The sequence below is a fragment of the Triturus cristatus genome, chromosome 11, assembly GCF_964204655.1.
Source record: "Triturus cristatus chromosome 11, aTriCri1.1, whole genome shotgun sequence".
Taxonomy (NCBI): Eukaryota; Metazoa; Chordata; class Amphibia; order Caudata; family Salamandridae; genus Triturus; species Triturus cristatus.
The window spans coordinates 156,209,804-156,226,831 of NC_140594.1; the positions used below are offsets into that span (position 1 = coordinate 156,209,804).

Sequence of the window (17,028 nt, forward strand, 5' to 3'; positions counted from 1 at the left end):
AAACAAAGGGATGTTATAGTTCGGCTCAGATTTCTCTCATACAAAACCAGTGAAATTCAGAAGTTATAGTTACCTGAGCTAACTACAACTTATGCCCCTGCAGTGCACTGCTTATGACCTCCCATATTATATCACTTATGACATGTGACAACACTATTACATCATCCACAGAGCCACACACACCGCTTTAGTGGTCTCAGGGGGATATCCAGGACGCTTCGTCAAGACCGAGTAAGAAAGTTGTATCTACAGTGGCATGAAATTTTCGATGCCCCCGGAAAAACGAAGGGAGTAGAACTTCCCTTAACCCCTTCCCCGCTCATGACGGAGCCGCTCCGTCATGAGCCACGGTTGCCGTGTGCTCATGACGGAACGGTTCCGTCATGTCACGGCCGTTGGCGGCCGCTCCGCCTACGCGGCGCTGTTTCCCTGCCTGTGCGGGGGGACAACGCAAATGGGCGGAGTCATGACGGAACCGTTCCGTCATGAGCACAGCTCAACCGTGGCTCATGACGGAGCGGCTCCGTCATGAGCACAGCACCACCGCGCTGCCCCCCCGCACCCCCCAGCGCCGCGGCGGAATTCCCGCCGCGGCGAAAGGGTTAATAGGTAGGGTAAGATCCCATGAGATCAGTGAGGGTCACTTGGTGCATTTGGGCTGTGTCACCTGTGTGCCTCCCGCTGTCTCCGCCAGATCTCCCCCTGAGACCACTAAAGCGTGAAACATGTTGACCAGAACATATGCCCACTAGGGACATATAGTTACTCAGCTACCAAGGGACATAATACCCCTTAAAGCAGCACCATACACTTTGTTTTAATAATGACAGAGGGATCACCTTAATAAAAATTAATCACTCTCCCTCCAGCCATTTGTTAATACACCTTCTAGGACTGCACTGCCACTTACACCCACGCACCCATACGGCTTCATCAAAAGATCTCTGAAAACGAGAGCCTTCGGGGGACCCGTAGGGCATTGCAGCACTGGCCCGATGAGGAGCAAAAGCCCAATGATGAAGCATGACATCCTTCGGGGTGTGTGAGGACAACAAGATGAGGACACTGACCCCCACAATTAGAGTAGCACACGACGAGAGTACCTCTTACTTCCCTTCTTTCTCTCTCTACTTGGAATGGTGACTCCCTTTTGGTAGAAATTTAACTTCTGGAGCACGGGTCACCGGGCCTTTTGAATAGCTCCTAGAGTCCCCCGCTTTTGATATATAGGATAGTTTATATGTACACCTACCCTAATTTTTCCTGAATAGGGTCAGTTCCCAGTTTTTTGGTAAAGATTTGTTCAGGATAGTCAATGGCTACATAAATGTGTTCTATGTAGAGTAACTGTATCAAAATGTATCTCACCTGAATCTTCTGAAAATCTGGCAATGATTCAGCTCTCATTAACAGGTGCAGGGCACTCCTGCATTAATGCAACAGGCCAGGCATTGCATAATCATTAAGTGCACCAGGCTCCAAGTATATGAATTCTGAAATACTTGAAACTGGTAGTGTATCAATCAACAAGGGACAAAATACTTTATCGGCAGTTTGGTCACTACAGAGACCTCCTAATCGTTGTATAGATTAGCAGAATCCTTTGGTGTACCAGAAAAAGATTCACATTGTAGGATATCAGAAGGATTCAAAAGCATTATTTAATAGCGATACAGGTCTTACACAAGACATCAAACTAGTGTTGTAACTTCATACTTATCAGAGAAGTATAGAACATACCGTGAGAATTCCAGTTTGGACTAAAGTCGAAATATCAGACACTTCAACAGAGTACAGCAACTTCATAGTTGGTAATGAATAAACTGTAAGGTTTCTCATCTGTAAAAACAAAAGATCAAAAATTTCATTTTTTACATGTTTCATTAAGTACAGAGATATTCACTCCTGCCTTACTTGAAAAAAATCTTCAGCACAGAGGGTGGATAGTTCGGCGTGAGGGGGCGTGAAGGGAGGTGTGTGCATGGGAGTGTGTATGTGTGTGTTAGAGAGAGAGAGAGAGAGAGAGAGAGAGACAGACAGACAGACAGACAGACAGGCACAAGTTACTTACTTGTGTAACAATGTCTGTAAGAGACATTAGTTAGTGATAGATTCCTTACCTTAGAATATCCCTAGGTGTCAGACTGGATCCGGAAAGTGCATCATCAGCAGCCTCTCCCATGTGGCCGTCCCTTCCCAGGAGGGAACCATCCGTCACCACTGTGTGCTCCGGTTGGGGAAGGGAGAGGGATCTGCCGCTGACCCAATGTTGATTCATGAGCCACCACTGCAATTGTCCTGCAGTGCCCTCCGAGATCTGGACGTAGTCGGACAGGTTCCCCTGACGCTGCGCCCACTGGAACTTCAGGTCCCACTGCAGAGCCCGTATATGCCATCTGGCATAATTGGTGAGCAGGATGCAGGAAGCCATGAGGCCCAGCAGCCTCAAGGTTGTCCTGACCGAAACCCAGGACAAGGGCTGAAAGATCGGAATCATAGCCCGAATGTCCCGGACTCGTTGTTCGGGAGGATAGACCCGAAACTGCGCCGTGTCCAGAACCGCTCCGATGAAGAGGAGCTTCTGAGAGGGAATCAGGTGCGACTTCGGCATGTTGATGGAGAACCCCAGCAAATGCAGGAGGTCGGCCGTAGTCTGGGGGTGGGAGACGACTGGTTGAAGGCGGGCTTGCCCCAAACAGTCGTCGAGATACGGGGAAGACTGATACCCCTGATCTGTGCAGATGAGCTGCGACCACCGCCAATACTTTGGTGAACATCCGAGGGGCGTGTGTAAGGCCAAAGGGGAGCATGGTAAACTGAAAATGCTCCTGCCCTACCATGAATCGCAGGTAACGCCAGTGGGCCGGCAGGACAGGGATATGAAAATAAGCGTCCTGCAGATCTAACGCTACCAACCAGTCTTGCGGGTCATGAGTAGACAAGACCTGAGCAAGTGTGAGCATCTTAAACTTCTCCTTCCGGAGGAAGCAATTGACATTCCGAAGGTCCAAGATAGGACGCAGGCCTTTGTCCTTCTTTGGAACCAAGAAGTAGTGGGAGTAACAACCACGACTTACTCCTGACATCGGAACGCGCTCTAAGGGAGGGAGTAGCCCCTTCGGACAAGCTGCAGAACCCACCTGTCTGATGTGATGGTGCGCCAGTGGTGGAGGTGATAGCGAATCCTGCCACCCACTGGCGTCTGGTGGGCCTGAAACACCGGACTAGGAAGGTTTGGAGGCAGGGGCAGCAGGGGGGTGGTGGACTGACCTGCACGCTAGCCCCATGACCGGCCTCTACGGGTCCCACGTCCACGGCTGCGCTGAGACTGTTGCTGCGCAGGGCTGTGCCTTTGAAATGAAAGTGCTTGGGTGCCCCTTCCTTGGCCACGAAAGGAGCAAAAAGCAGAAGCGGAAGGAGTGCGTGTAACCGAAAGGCCTATAGACTTGGCCGTAGCTCGTGAGTCCTTAAAACGTTCCAACGCACAATCTGCTTTATCGCCGAACAGGCGAGTACCATCAAAGGGCATGTCCATCAACGTGTTCTGGACATCCCCAGAAAAAAGCCAGTCGTCCTCAACCAGGCGTGACCGCGTAGCACCACTGTCGTTGAAATCGCCCTGCTCAGCAGGTCAGCAGTGTCAAGACCACAACCGATAGTAAACTTGGCTGCGTCTCTCCCCTCAGCAATAGCTTGGGAGAGTATCGTCCGAGCCTCCACCGGACACTGAGGCAGCACTTGCGCAACCGTATCCCACACAAAATAGGAATAACGGCCCAGAAGACATGCGGTGTTCACAGACCGCAGGCCTGAACAGACGGAAAGAAAAAACATTTCTTCCCAAATTGCTCTAGTTTCTTGGATTTCCTGTCCGGAGGTGTGGAAGGGAATGCGCTTGGGGATACAGAGGCTTGTACAACCAAGCTCTCGGGGTGAGGTGTTGGGAGAGGAAAAAGGGTTCGCCTGGGGACGGGCGATGGCGTCGGCCACTGTAGGGAGCTCAAGGTGGAGAGCCTCGGCTGCCCTATGCAACACCATTGAATATGAACCACCCTCCTCCGTAGCCACTGTAGAAGGAGAGAGTGCGCCAGGTTCCGGAGCATAATCCTGGTCACCTGCATCCCCCGGATCCTCATCCCAGTCTGGGTCTAACTCGCACTGAGCTGCGAGAGGGTCCTCAGACCGCTCCCAGTCCTCCCCGTCCCCCACAGCCTTCTGAACAGGCAGAACATATGGACGCCGGTGGATATAGGGATAGATGTTCCCAAACGGAATCTGAATCTGCGTCAGTAGACACCCTTTCGGCACCGGCTCCAAGCCAGGGAGGAAACCAGGGACGGCGTTGATGCCGGTGGAGGTCGTACAGGACCAACTGGCATAGACGGGGATACAGGTCTAGATCCACGGGGGTCCCTCGGCATCGAGGCCAGCATCGTCGACGATGTCGGGGTCAGAGCTGGCGAAGAACGAGTACCCCCAGCCGGGCCCGAAGGCGGACCGGCGGGGCCAGACGGTCCACAGACACGTGCTATGGCTGACAGGAACTCATGCAGCTGGGCCGGAGTCGCCGATGGACCCGGAAAGGGCGGGTAGGCCATCAGCAACTGCGTAGGCTCCACCAGAGCTGGAGGGGCGATGCTACCTTCACCCTTAGAAGCGTCGCGCATACGGCTAGGGAAGGCGAAGAGCGACAACGCTTCTTTGCCTTCTTGTGCTTCGCCTTACCTGACTCAGAGTGCGAAGACTTCGAATGATGGTGATGGCTCCACGGCCGGTCCCTCAACCTCCCACGGGACCGGGACCTTGAACGGCACGGAGCCTACTCCCGGGCCTCCAGCCACTTTCGGGACCACTCCTGCAAAGTTTTCGGAGCCATGGCCCGGCAGTGCGGGCACGACCCGGAGTCGTGGTCGCGCCCCATGCAGTAGAGACACTCACAGTGCGCGTCCGTCACCGACATCATGCAGGGACAGGCCGCGCAGGACTTAGAATCGGGCATCCCTATGCACCTGTTGAGTGATATACTTGAAAACAGAGACAAAAAGTCCCAAAAACTCAGTCAAAAAATGACTGGGGGTACCGCTCTCTCCGGATCTGTGCTTGCTGGCACGGAAAAAGAAAGAACTGATGTCAGCGCGTGTGGGCGCGTCTAAGTAGCTCCAACGACGTCATCTCGGCGACTAAGACGCCAGCGACGTACGCGGAGCCGTATGACGACACCCACCGACGCGCAGGGGTACTGCTGACAAAAAACTTTCCGGATCCACTCTGACGCCTGGGAATAATCTAAGGTAAGGAATCTATCACTAACGTTTCTCTTTCAGCGACAGAGACAGAGAGACAGAACGCGCATGCCACGGACTGGAGACCGAAGTCTATGAACATAAATATTGGTTGTTGTTTTAGTAACTATAGATCACTATTCGATTGGAGAAGGTCTATTGCCTTACTCTTTTCCACAGAGTTGAGCGGTCAGTGGTCCTTCTCAATTTGGGCAACTGGAGGTGTCCAATGATGCTCTTAATTGATGCCCTTATGAGAACAGTAGAATTAACTACTACTGGTAGACAATATCATGTTCCGACATACCATCAGCACTCTTACAACAGATGTAGTGGTTTCGGAATCCAAGGAAGTCTAGCACTCATCCCTGTATACCTGCACTGCTGAAGCCATCACATGGATGCAAAAAGAACAGGTAAACTAAAACCTCTGTAAGACAGAAATTCTATTCTACATTCTGTTAGTCCTTTGAAATTGGCCTAAAGAAAACTTGAAATCCGGCTAATCGTGTCATTTGATTTCTACCTGTGCCACAGATGCAGTCTTGGGAGTGCTGATGACAACTATCCTAGAGCATGTCACAAGGAATCCAGTTATTACCACCTATAGGTACTCAAAGATTTGTGTCCCTCTCTGGTAGCCCTGGTCCATGTATTTGTATGAACATGCTATTTGTAGACATTTTAGGTAAATGATAAAGCATACGTGCAGTTCCAAGAGGTATTAGACATCTTTCTTGCAGGCACATCTCAAACACAAGATGCTTTGCAAAGAAAATTAAGATATAGGGGGGTCTGATTAAAACTGAATTACAGAAATAAGAATAAGGGGGGAGGGACGATCGGACAGATATTTAGGACAGTGATAGACAGCAAACTATCCATCTCGTTTTAATACATTTGCATTACAAATATTGGCAATTTGAAGAAACATTTGAGAGGAACCACTAAATCAGAGGAATCCTGTGCTGAACTGGATAAAAGCCCAGACCTCTGGATTTCAAGGGCATCAACTTGGCCATTATATTTCCTTTTTCTTAGACTATTATTCTGCCTTCAATAAACTGGCAAGTGAACCAGTTTGGAAAAGCAGCACAATGCACATGCTTGGTTGTGGAGATACACATCTCCCATCAAGGACTTTGTTATCAACCCTCGGATCGTCAGTGGCTTCCAACTCAGGTATTAGGGGTCTGCTAACTCCTAGAACTATAGGCAATTTAGACTTTTTTCGTCGCCGTGCCCAAAACTCTTCACTAGAAGCAGGACATGTGTTTGAGTGAAATATGCATTGTGCAAACCTCCCTTCCAACAGAGATCTTATGTGCTCAGATTTTCAGTTCGGAATCTTTATAAGCATTAGCTCACTGCAACATTTGCTTAATTTTTACCTCAGTTAAAAAAAATTAAAAGTGGACAAACACCACCAGTTTATGGTGACCAGTACTATATCATGATGCCACATTGATGAGGAATCTATCAAATATTTTAGCAATAATGAGTTTTTCACAATATTGCAACTGTTCTTCAGAATAGGGTAGATTGCATAATTACTTTTAACATGTATAGAGTCACAAGGGCAAAACATGTCAAAAGTGAGTTTGTTAAATAAAATAGATTAATAAAGACTTTGTTCAAATAGGCACCTTCGAGGAACTTTAGGGCTAAAGAAGACTATTACCTTCTTGGTATCCGGAGCAGTTAGAGCTATTAATTTAAGGTTTGCATCGCGCTGCCTATGGAAACAAACAAAAACAGTAGGTGAAAGATAAGACTAGTTAATCATGCAGATTTTCACTGCAGCGCCTGCACACTTTTAGTTGTTTTAAAACGTTTGTGAATAAAGTTAATCAGTAGAACATATGCCAAACTAAAATACTTACAATGTGAGTGAAGACGAAGAATCTCCTTCGGTGGTTAGCAGGAAGTCCTCAATACAGACAGATGGCCAATCCCAAACCATGATCAGCGTGTATGCGTCCCACATACTTAAAACATTCTACAAAAGACACAAAAAAACATGTTGCAAGATACTCGAGTTACGTTAGTTGAGTGAAAATGTACAATATAGCAGACTAAGATTGGAGATAGAAAAAGGCAGCCCCAAAACCTGGCCACTTCATCTACACATCTGTTCCAGTGGATGCTAGCATGTGAAAGATCTGCATTGTACAGAAGACAATCAAACAGCTATGTATCGCACATGTAAGGAATACAAATATCAGTCTAGTAACCCGTGACACAGAGACAAAGACTTACCTCTTCATCCAACACAAACAGGAGATTCTCTAGAACCTGAAGTTTTCGCACACCTGCAAACAGAAGCGTCACACAGTTATTATTTACCTTTACAATTTTTTATTCAAAGTTTTAATGTAATATATTATAAAAAAAAATAGGTTGTCCTCTAAGGGAAGCATCTTAGAACAAAATGATTTACGTTTTTGCAGCTGGAAAACTGGAGTAGACTATAACTTTGCAAGAAATTCTTGGCCCGTGCATTGTGGAAAGTCTTTGTACATCTGATGTCAATGTGTGTTCAGTATCCCAGACACCAGTGTTGAAAAGGAACGACCATTTAGCATAAAGTGGATCTCTGGTGAGGTAAGGGGACTGGGTCATCACTGCCCAACCTGTACCTACCTGTCGCAAGAAGGGCTTAGTTGGGTCAGCAACTACCGTGACCATGTTTGATGAACTTTATAGACCAATATGGGAAGATGCGTTCAGGACCTCCTTACGAGTCACTGCAGATCACGGAGAATAGTCATGTGCTCAAAGCATAGCTGAACTGCTAAGACACTGGAGTTTCTGCGCTAATCTAGGTGGACGGTCTAGATGCAGAGTGCTCTGACAAACATCAAAATAATGGGTCACAACACGTGTCATGTACATAGATAGCACTAATCAGCCTTGAATGTAGACTAAGTTATGTGGAAATATATGTGGTACGGTTGAAGCACAGCGATATGAGAAGGCTTTGGCACAAGAAGTGGACAAATTGGCTTTACAGGTGGAAAGCTCAACCATCCTCAAACCACGCATGAACAAAGTCTGACCTGGCCAAATAGCTATCAGTGTTCATTAGCAATCAATGTGCCCTCCAGAAATACTGGAAAACTTGTAATTTATGCTGAAAGATCACAGAACCAAAGATTTGCATGAGGATACTGGGTTTTCACCATTTCAGTAATTTAGCAGGACTAGGAAGCTACGGTTTCCTAAATCAAACAAAGTAAGGTAACAATGCAAGAAGGAAAAGGAAATGTTCAGAGGAGTCAGTTAAACAAGGTTATCCTATAAGGACCACTTCACCCACAGATAGAGGGGAAACGAAGAGACTTACAACCATGTGTAGAAGGTGAGTGGCCAGCAGGGGTCTAAGACAAACACTAAGTAAAACACACCACTGCCATATTAGCGGTCTGTGGTAAAACTTGCGTTACATACACCATGCAAATAGGCACCTTCTGGGTCTGATATCGAAGACCTCAAATACAACTTTGGGGAAAAGGGAGTTCTCGCATACTGTTTGGCACAATCTAATTTTATTAATATTATGATAAGGCCATACAACGTGCCCCTTAAGTAGTAGTACAACTGATTTTACAAAGGAGGTAAGAAAAAACAACTTGCCCTTAATCAAGCTGGAATCCACTAAATTCTGAAGAGAAATCTGCTTCTTAACAGGATCCATTTTCCACTTTGAGAGCACCATATTGCCAATTCCCTAAAGTAGAAAAAGAGGGACAGTTTCAAATGTAAAGGAATCAAATGATCCAGGGTGAGCTAACTTCATATTTTCACAAATTACACAAACATTTCCAAGTGTATTCTCCAATATTCAGATGCACCGCGAGGAGGGTCATCCTGCAGCTTTGAAAAGGATAGATGAAGGTCCCTGGGAGCTCTCTGCACTGCATCACTTGCTTTACACACCGATGGGCAAACTTCAGATGCTAGCCAGTTGAAGAATACACATGGGTATTAGGTCGCTTTTAAAATTAACCATGAATGAATTATGCCTCAATTCATTTGAAGTTGAGTTGATCGATTGGCACCAATGACTTGGGGGAACAAGAGATGCAAATAAGCAACCAGCTCACTTTTGACACCTAATCAAGAGACATTGATATTAAATAGGTTTTCAAGAATGTTCTTCTGTTACTGAGAAACAGCCTCCGATGTAGCTCCTTTTGACACATACACATCTAGACAAGTCCTGGAAAAATGCCTTTTGTAACAATCTATATGCAGGAGTGCCTAATGTGGCTTCAGGAGGATCAGGATAACCACTAACTGTGTATAAAAGTTCCACTTATTAACTGCATTTCAAATGATCTTTTGTATATATAATGAAGATGTGGCATGGATCCGAATCTCATTGGCTAGGTTGGGCATCCCTGGTCTATATAAAGGGCAACTAACTAGCAATATATAGCAATGCAGAGAACAATGCAGCAGGACAAGCAACTGCAAGGAAAAGGATAACCTATGCATCATGTTGTACGAGATAAGGCAATCTTGACAGTGCGTTCTGGGACACTGCGATCCAGCTATAATGACATTTCAAAATCCACAGTTACTGACACCAGATTTCAATACTTTAAAAAGCAGTTTTCTTAAGAAATACAACCATAAACCTTCAGCAGACAGCACACACTATGAGCTTATCCAGTAAGTAAAGCTTCCTGCAAAAGCTGTGTGCATCTTTTATTTATCGGTTTTGTAAGATGTTAAAGTGACTGGAGTTTGCTTCAGCGTGCTTGAGGGGAAGCAGGCAGGAATTGTTACAGTCATCCAAGCCAAACATTTGCCAGGAGAGCTGAGGTTTGAAGCATTTCCAGCAAATTTTGATTTGTGTCAAAGAAGGAACCTTATCAGGGCAGCAATAGTTAGATAATGAATGGATGACAACCTGGGGTGTGTGGTCAGAATGAGTTGAACAATTTGGAGCGGTACCTCAGAACAGTCGCATGCAAAGACTTGAGGACCATTCAAAAAGTATTACATTCATTCCTTTGTTTGACTGTCAGCTTAAGGATGGCCTTTAAAGTATTTTTGATTATGTAGACCTTCTCAAGCCCAGAACAAGACGGGCATTTTTTGCATTCTTTGGTGTTTTCTCACAATTTTTGAATGTAGAGAGGCCACCATACACTACAATAATCAATGCAAGAGGACCAAGCAAAGATGAGAGCAGTGTGTTCATAAGATTGCAGTGGTTGATAAATCCCACAGAGGCGACTAAGATGTTAGAACACAATTTTAGTTACATTATTCACTTGTGAAGTACTTGATAGCGGAGAGACGACCCCAATATTTCTGATAAGACTGAAAGAAATGGGCAAAGTGTCCTGCATCTGGGGACAAGCCACAAAGAAACCATGGAATCACAACGGCAAAGGAACAGCATATCACCTTTATAGCTATCTATACAGAGGTACAAAAATGGAAGGCTCTGTAGTTACACAAAAGTCGGTCCTTGATGGAGTTGCTTTTGTCCACATCTTTGAGTAAGTAGATCTGGGTGCAATCACCATACATGTCATTGACAACTCTAAAACTGTTAGTGAGGGTGCGATATAAAGGTTAAAGTCAGTGAGAGAGAAGAACCTTGGGGCATGATGAAGGTAATGTGTGACAATTTGGAGAGGAATATAAAAAGAACAATTTATGTACAGAATATAGCCCGAACTGCCAGGTCAGGTCCTCCATGGACCGGAAACCAGCATCCTGGGACCGGTTTTGAGGTTTCACCCCTCATCAGCCAGGCTAGCTTGACTCCAGTGGCATGGAGAGGACAGGACCCACATCTGGGCATACCAGTCCCACAGAGGGTGACAAATGCACAAAGAACAATTGATGGACAGAATGTTGAACAATGTCAAACATTCACCCCTGTACAGAGATCTGGGCCTAAATTTATAGATTTTTGCTTCCCTGCCAATCCAGTTAAAACTCAGCCATGTCCAAATCAGTCTTGACCCTACTACCCATGGGAACAGTCCAGCCCGAACTGCCAGGCCAGGTCCTTCCCGGACCGGAAACCAGTATCCTGGGACCAGTTTCGCTGTTTCAGCTCTCATCAGCCAGGCTAGCTTGACTTCATTGGCACGTCAATCATTTGTTGCCGCAGCACTATTTGCCCTAAGTGGGATGGGTGTGCTCAGACGTGGGTTTACTGCTAGCTGTGCCACTGGATTCAAGCTAGCCTGACTGATGAGGGGTGTTACCCCGAAACCAGTCCCAGGATGTTTTTTTCCGGTCCAGGGAGGACCCGGCTTAGCAGTTCGGGCTGGACTTTTGCCATGAGGAGCAGGGTCAAGACGGATTTGCGTATGGCTAGGTCCAAACTTGGATGGCATAGTGAGTAAAAAAACAATGAATTTAACCCAGATCGCTTGACTGGGGGGTGAATGTTTGATTCATACAGCATTCTGATCTTCATTTGTTGCTGCAGCATTTTTTTGCCCTAAGTGGGATGGGTATGCCCAGACGTGGGTCCCTTTCTCGCTTTGCCACTGCATTCAAGCTCACCTGGCTGATGAGGAGTGTTATACTGAAAACAGTCCCAGGAAGCTTGTTTCCAAACCAAGGAGAACCCAGCTTGGCAGTTCGGGCTTGACTAGGGGGTGAATGTTTGATTAATTCAGCATTCCGTCCATCATTTGTTTCCGCAGCACTTTTTGCCCTAAGTGGGATGAGTATTCCCAGACGTGGGCGTCTTGCTCGCTGTGCCACTGAATTCAAGTTAGCCTGGCTGATGAGGCATGATACCTGAAACCAGTCCGAGGATGCTTGTTTCCGCTCCAGGGAGTACCCTGCTTGGCAGTTAAGGCTTTACTGTTCCCATGAGTAGCAGGGTCAAGACTGATTTGCAAATGTCTAGCTCCAAACTGGGGTAACGTAGTGAGCAAAGAAACAATGGATTTAGCCCAGATCTCTTGACTGGGGGTGAATGTTTGATTCATTCAGTATTCCGTCCATCATTTGTTGCCGCAGTTCAATTTGTAGAGGAAGTCATTAAATGTTACTTGGGTGTGATTTGAAAGGAAAAATCATAACCACTGGCATGCAAGTTTTTTTGTTTTTTGTATCGTAAGTGCGGTTACCATATGCAAAAGAAATGTGTGTTAACCACTATTTCCAGAATTTTGATGGTGAGTGATAGGCTGGAGTTTGAGCTGAATTTAGAAATACAGGATGGTTTAACAATTATTGGTCACAAATTATTGATGAGATTAACCATCACTTTGAGACGCAGATCCCTAGGTTCTCTTCTTACATTTTATTGGGTTTACCCAATCCTTTGACATACCCCCTTAAACTGATGAAAGGCAGGCAGATGGGCATCGCACTGGGAGCAGCCTTGCAGAATGTCCTCAACCACTGGAGCTCTACAAGCATTCCTACACACTTAGACTGGCTCCACTGCCTCTGGTTTGTCCTGGGGATGGAGAAGCTCTCATATGCTTCTAGCACTGGGGAGAGGTCCTTCCAGGATCTCTACGGGTGGTTTATTTTCCTTCTATCTCGAGAGTTCAGAGAGTTAACGTGTCCCCGTTATCTAAGCGTGTTGCGGCTTTCGAGTGTATCTACCGCTACGATATTAGAAGAACCTGGACAGGATAGTAGACACGGAAAACGACATATGACATGGATGTGGTATGGGGAGGGAGGGGTTTGCTGCTTGTCAATTTTATTTTTTATTGTTGGAATCTTACAAAGCTATCTCTGTACGGATTGAGCATTGATTTGCATTCTTGCGTTCTATTATTGCAAAATACTAATAAAGCATTTAAACCCAGAAATACAGGATGGGGAATAGTTGGTTTCTTAGGAAGTGGGGATATGAGTTTTTCAGACAACAATTGCATGCATTTGCAAACTGTTGATTAATCTTGTAATGATTTGAGTTAACAGATAGCCAGTAGAGCTTGATTTTTTTGTACTACAAGGATCAGGCTCATTTTATTTGTTTGCTGACCTTATGGACAGTGTCTTTAGTGTTTGGAGTATGCTTGTCAGAGGCTTACTTGTATTAGAAGGAGTTTCTGGGTAGAACCATCACCCAGGATCGTCCTGAGCATTGCAATGTTGTCACAGATCCCCACAATTTTTGATAAAGTAGCATTTGTTGTGTTAGTGGAGTGTGTGATCATAACCAAGGAGATCCAGGTTTCGTTTAATTCAATAGCACTCAAGTAAAGATGCACTATTGAGGTAAAAAAAATCTTTGAGCCGTTATTAAGAAGCTTGTGTGAAACAGTGTACTAAATTGCTGCAGTCAGAACATAATGTTTGTTGCATATGTTGAGAAGAGGACAACTAATGTCTACAAGCAAGGGAACCAGTACTACAGTAGAAACCGCATTGTATATTTCAAAATGTAGTAGCTACTGCTATAACCCAATGGAAAATAGTGATGTGTTTGCAGCACCGCCTATCACAGCTGGAGAAGCAAGTCACCCAAGGGTGCTAGAAATGAAATGAAATACAAGCATTTGTAAAGCGCACAGCTACCTCCGGAGAGGTGTCCCGGCCCAGGGGGCCATCGGGAAGATTGAGCAAGCTATAATGCCCAGAGTCACAAGGTGCTGGGCTTAACCTGCCACCGGCGCTAGGGATCAAACCGTGAGCTCCGGTGTTCCGGAGTCAGCCGCCCTGGCCACTGCACCACACCTCTTCCCTAGGCAGACGTACCTGCATTTTCTTGGGGTTACGACCCTTGCAAATGCAGTGATACCTCCTCTTCCCCTATGGCTGTGCAGTGGTGGAAATTACAGTGGATGGGAAGTCAAATATCACCCAGAATTAGACCAACATCTAATAGGTACAACGATAGGCACTTTACTAAATCAATACATGTGTTTTTCCTAAAATCTTCCAGATGGTGTAAGGGGTTTTAGGTGTCCCATCCACCCAGGAGAAGAAGGAAGTGGTCACAAGAAGCGCCCTAAAAGGGGAGCTCACCTCACAGCACCCACTTCTCTGACACACACAACTTCTAATCACTTGAACTGGAGCATCATACAGAAATAAAGCAGGAGGGCAGTGTGATTTCTATTGTCATTGCTACCCAATCTACCCAGATGCATGTATGTTGAACATTACTCCGCTACTGAAGAACTACGATGGAAAGGAATAAATAAGACCACAAGATCAGAGGAAAGAGAAACCGTTCTGCTGAAGTTAACATTGAGTCTGCACATTATCCATATGTTTTCCGACACCAACCCAAAGCAGTTCCCTTGCGTCACTAATACAAGGCTTTCACATAGTCTGGTTTGGTGAATTTTTTTTAATGGGCATGGACAACTAATACACTTTATGATCTCATCAAGCTCTCCTGTTTGAAAGAACTGGATTTGACCCATGAACAAAAGTGCATTATCTTCTTAATTTAAGTCACTGAGAGGTTACTCCATGCATCCAGTCAATGTGAACAAACAAATGTCTATTTGTCACAAACCTTACCCCAATTATCAAGTTAAGATCGTTTTTAAAAGTGCCCATCACCGAAGTCAAGCACCCGGTGGTATGGTACTCCTCATTAGATATGAACATGGTCTTGATCTGCCCTTCCATCTATAAAAATAAAAAATAAAAAACACACCATCAGTATTACGAAACATACAAAACCACAACAAACCATCTTACTACCCCAAAGAAAAAGAAAACTTGAAATTGTCAGCATTTTATCAGCTCGTTCGCTTTTCACTTACTGTTCTGTTCTACAGTGTGTCTAATTTTCAGGGGATGGTTTCATGAATTAAATAAGAAAAAGAAATATACATCCCATCCACGTGGTCGATTAAGACATTTGCAGCGGTCAGGTATGTATTAAAGGGGAACCCCACCTCAAATACTTTGAGATGGTTTGACGCAAGTTTTGTCGTCAGAGAATCGCGGTCATTGATCCAAAAGCCCAACATTACGCAAGAACCGTCCGAGCACGGATTTGGAACCCACAGTACAATACTGTATAAAATTAATGCATTTTTACAGTTAAAACTATGGTTAGATTTTTTAAATGTTTATATGTCAATGGAAAAAGGGCACATTCTGATGGACACAGAAGAGCTCTACTTGAAAGAGTAAACATCGATGACTCGTGAACACAATGGTCACTTCTGAAATACCCACTTTAAAGTTCATCTAGATACAAAATATCAATTAAAAATGGGATAAACAGGCAGTGTTGAAAAAATATACAACTAATTAGAATAAATTACGGGGCGAACCATGGTTGAAAGTGTGGCATTTGTTCATAAAAACACACTGTACACAACAGGCACTGACCTCCTTTGCTCTGCTGAAGTCATTCTGTTCAAGTGCTGTTTGAAGGAAAAGCACAAGTTAACACCAGTTTTCCATAACAAGCTCTAGAGGTTTTACTTTACATGGAGTCGGTGCTAATTTAGTACAAAAATAAATTGTGAGTTGGAACTGCTTTTTCGGTTTGACGAAATTCATCTATTTAAAAATCGCTCTACTGTTCCCGACTTAAATATACAAAGGACCTTTTTGGCACTTGCGAGCCGACTAAAAGACTGCCTGTGTAAAATCGTAGACTTATGATAGGTAACATATTGTTTAAACACCAAGAAGTTATTTGGAGAGTTCTTACAAGAAATGTTAAGGCAAGATCAGAAGCTAGTACTATGCATTCATTTCTTCAGTTCCAGACCTCAACAGTACCACTAGCAAGAACTGTAGAGAATAAGCACAGAATGTCAAACAGAAATTAGAGTTTGGCGAACGTTTCAAAGAAATTAAGCATCATACATAAAGTCTTGTACATTCATTAGAATGGGATAAAATCTTAAAGCTCGGAGAGTAAAACTTGATGTAACTGCTCCAAGGGAAGACATAAAATGTCATCAAGAACGCCTCCGATGCCTGGTTATTGACCCTGTGGATTTAAAAGGCTAAATTGATTTATGTCAAAATAATTCTAAGTCAAACTAAACTGTACAGAGCCAAGGAGCCAATGTAACTTGAAATCCAAACTGCAAACCAATTAAAGATACAGGTTCTAAGTAGAATCAGAGATGTGGAATTAATATTTATAAATATGCATCAATTTATGTGAAATTAAACAATTAGCTTCTATTCTAAAACCGTGCGAAATGCTGTGACATCAAAGTATTCTTGCAAAAACCCAGTGAAGCAAATGAAACAAAACAGTAAAAATTTACTACTTAAAATATTCATAATCATAATGCAGCCTGACTTGAAACACAATAACGTTTATCGACAAAATGACATTACCTTTTTGAATGTTTTCCAAATGGAGGTACATAATGCAAAAGAACCCGTTGCTTGTGAGAACAAACATGTGATATATACCTGTGGATAGGAAAGAAGAGCCAAGTTTCAGATCCGATATAGAAGTAAAGCAGAGATTCAAACAGTATCAAACATGGGTGCTTTCACCTCAGAGGCAGGCACTACCAAGCAAGAGCTCTGATGAGCAATTTGCAAGAAGTGTGCTTCCCATTCCTTTAGTCAAGGCCTAGATTCAATTATTTGAAATTGCTGCAATGCTTTTCCTAATGAAATGTACAAATGGTCAAGGAATGAGGTGCAAAACATGAATTTCCAAATTGAATCTAAGATTAGGGGTTCAAGGGTGTTCCTCAGAACCATGAGGGGGGCATGGGTCAGTGCCAGATTTTCGGGATATCCACATCAGATACACAAATACAGTAATTAGAAATGAAAATTTACACTCAGTAGC

At 44.6% G+C, this 17,028-nt stretch overlaps 1 protein-coding gene across 2 annotated transcripts in view; it reads right to left on the reverse strand.

The window, feature by feature from the left end:
- KNTC1 (kinetochore associated 1) overlaps positions 1 to 17,028 on the reverse strand; it is a 1,031,844-nt gene that overhangs the window by 870,378 nt on the left and 144,438 nt on the right. For both annotated transcript variants that reach the window (XM_085636469.1, XM_085636468.1), the window contains exons 6-13: positions 16,560 to 16,637; positions 15,588 to 15,622; positions 14,763 to 14,873; positions 8,919 to 9,012; positions 7,542 to 7,594; positions 7,166 to 7,281; positions 6,964 to 7,018; positions 1,741 to 1,839 (exon numbers count right to left, since the gene is read on the reverse strand). In XM_085636469.1, the coding sequence (XP_085492595.1) occupies positions 1,741 to 1,839; positions 6,964 to 7,018; positions 7,166 to 7,281; positions 7,542 to 7,594; positions 8,919 to 9,012; positions 14,763 to 14,873; positions 15,588 to 15,622; positions 16,560 to 16,637 (641 nt within the window). The remainder of the gene's footprint in view (positions 1 to 1,740; positions 1,840 to 6,963; positions 7,019 to 7,165; positions 7,282 to 7,541; positions 7,595 to 8,918; positions 9,013 to 14,762; positions 14,874 to 15,587; positions 15,623 to 16,559; positions 16,638 to 17,028) is intronic.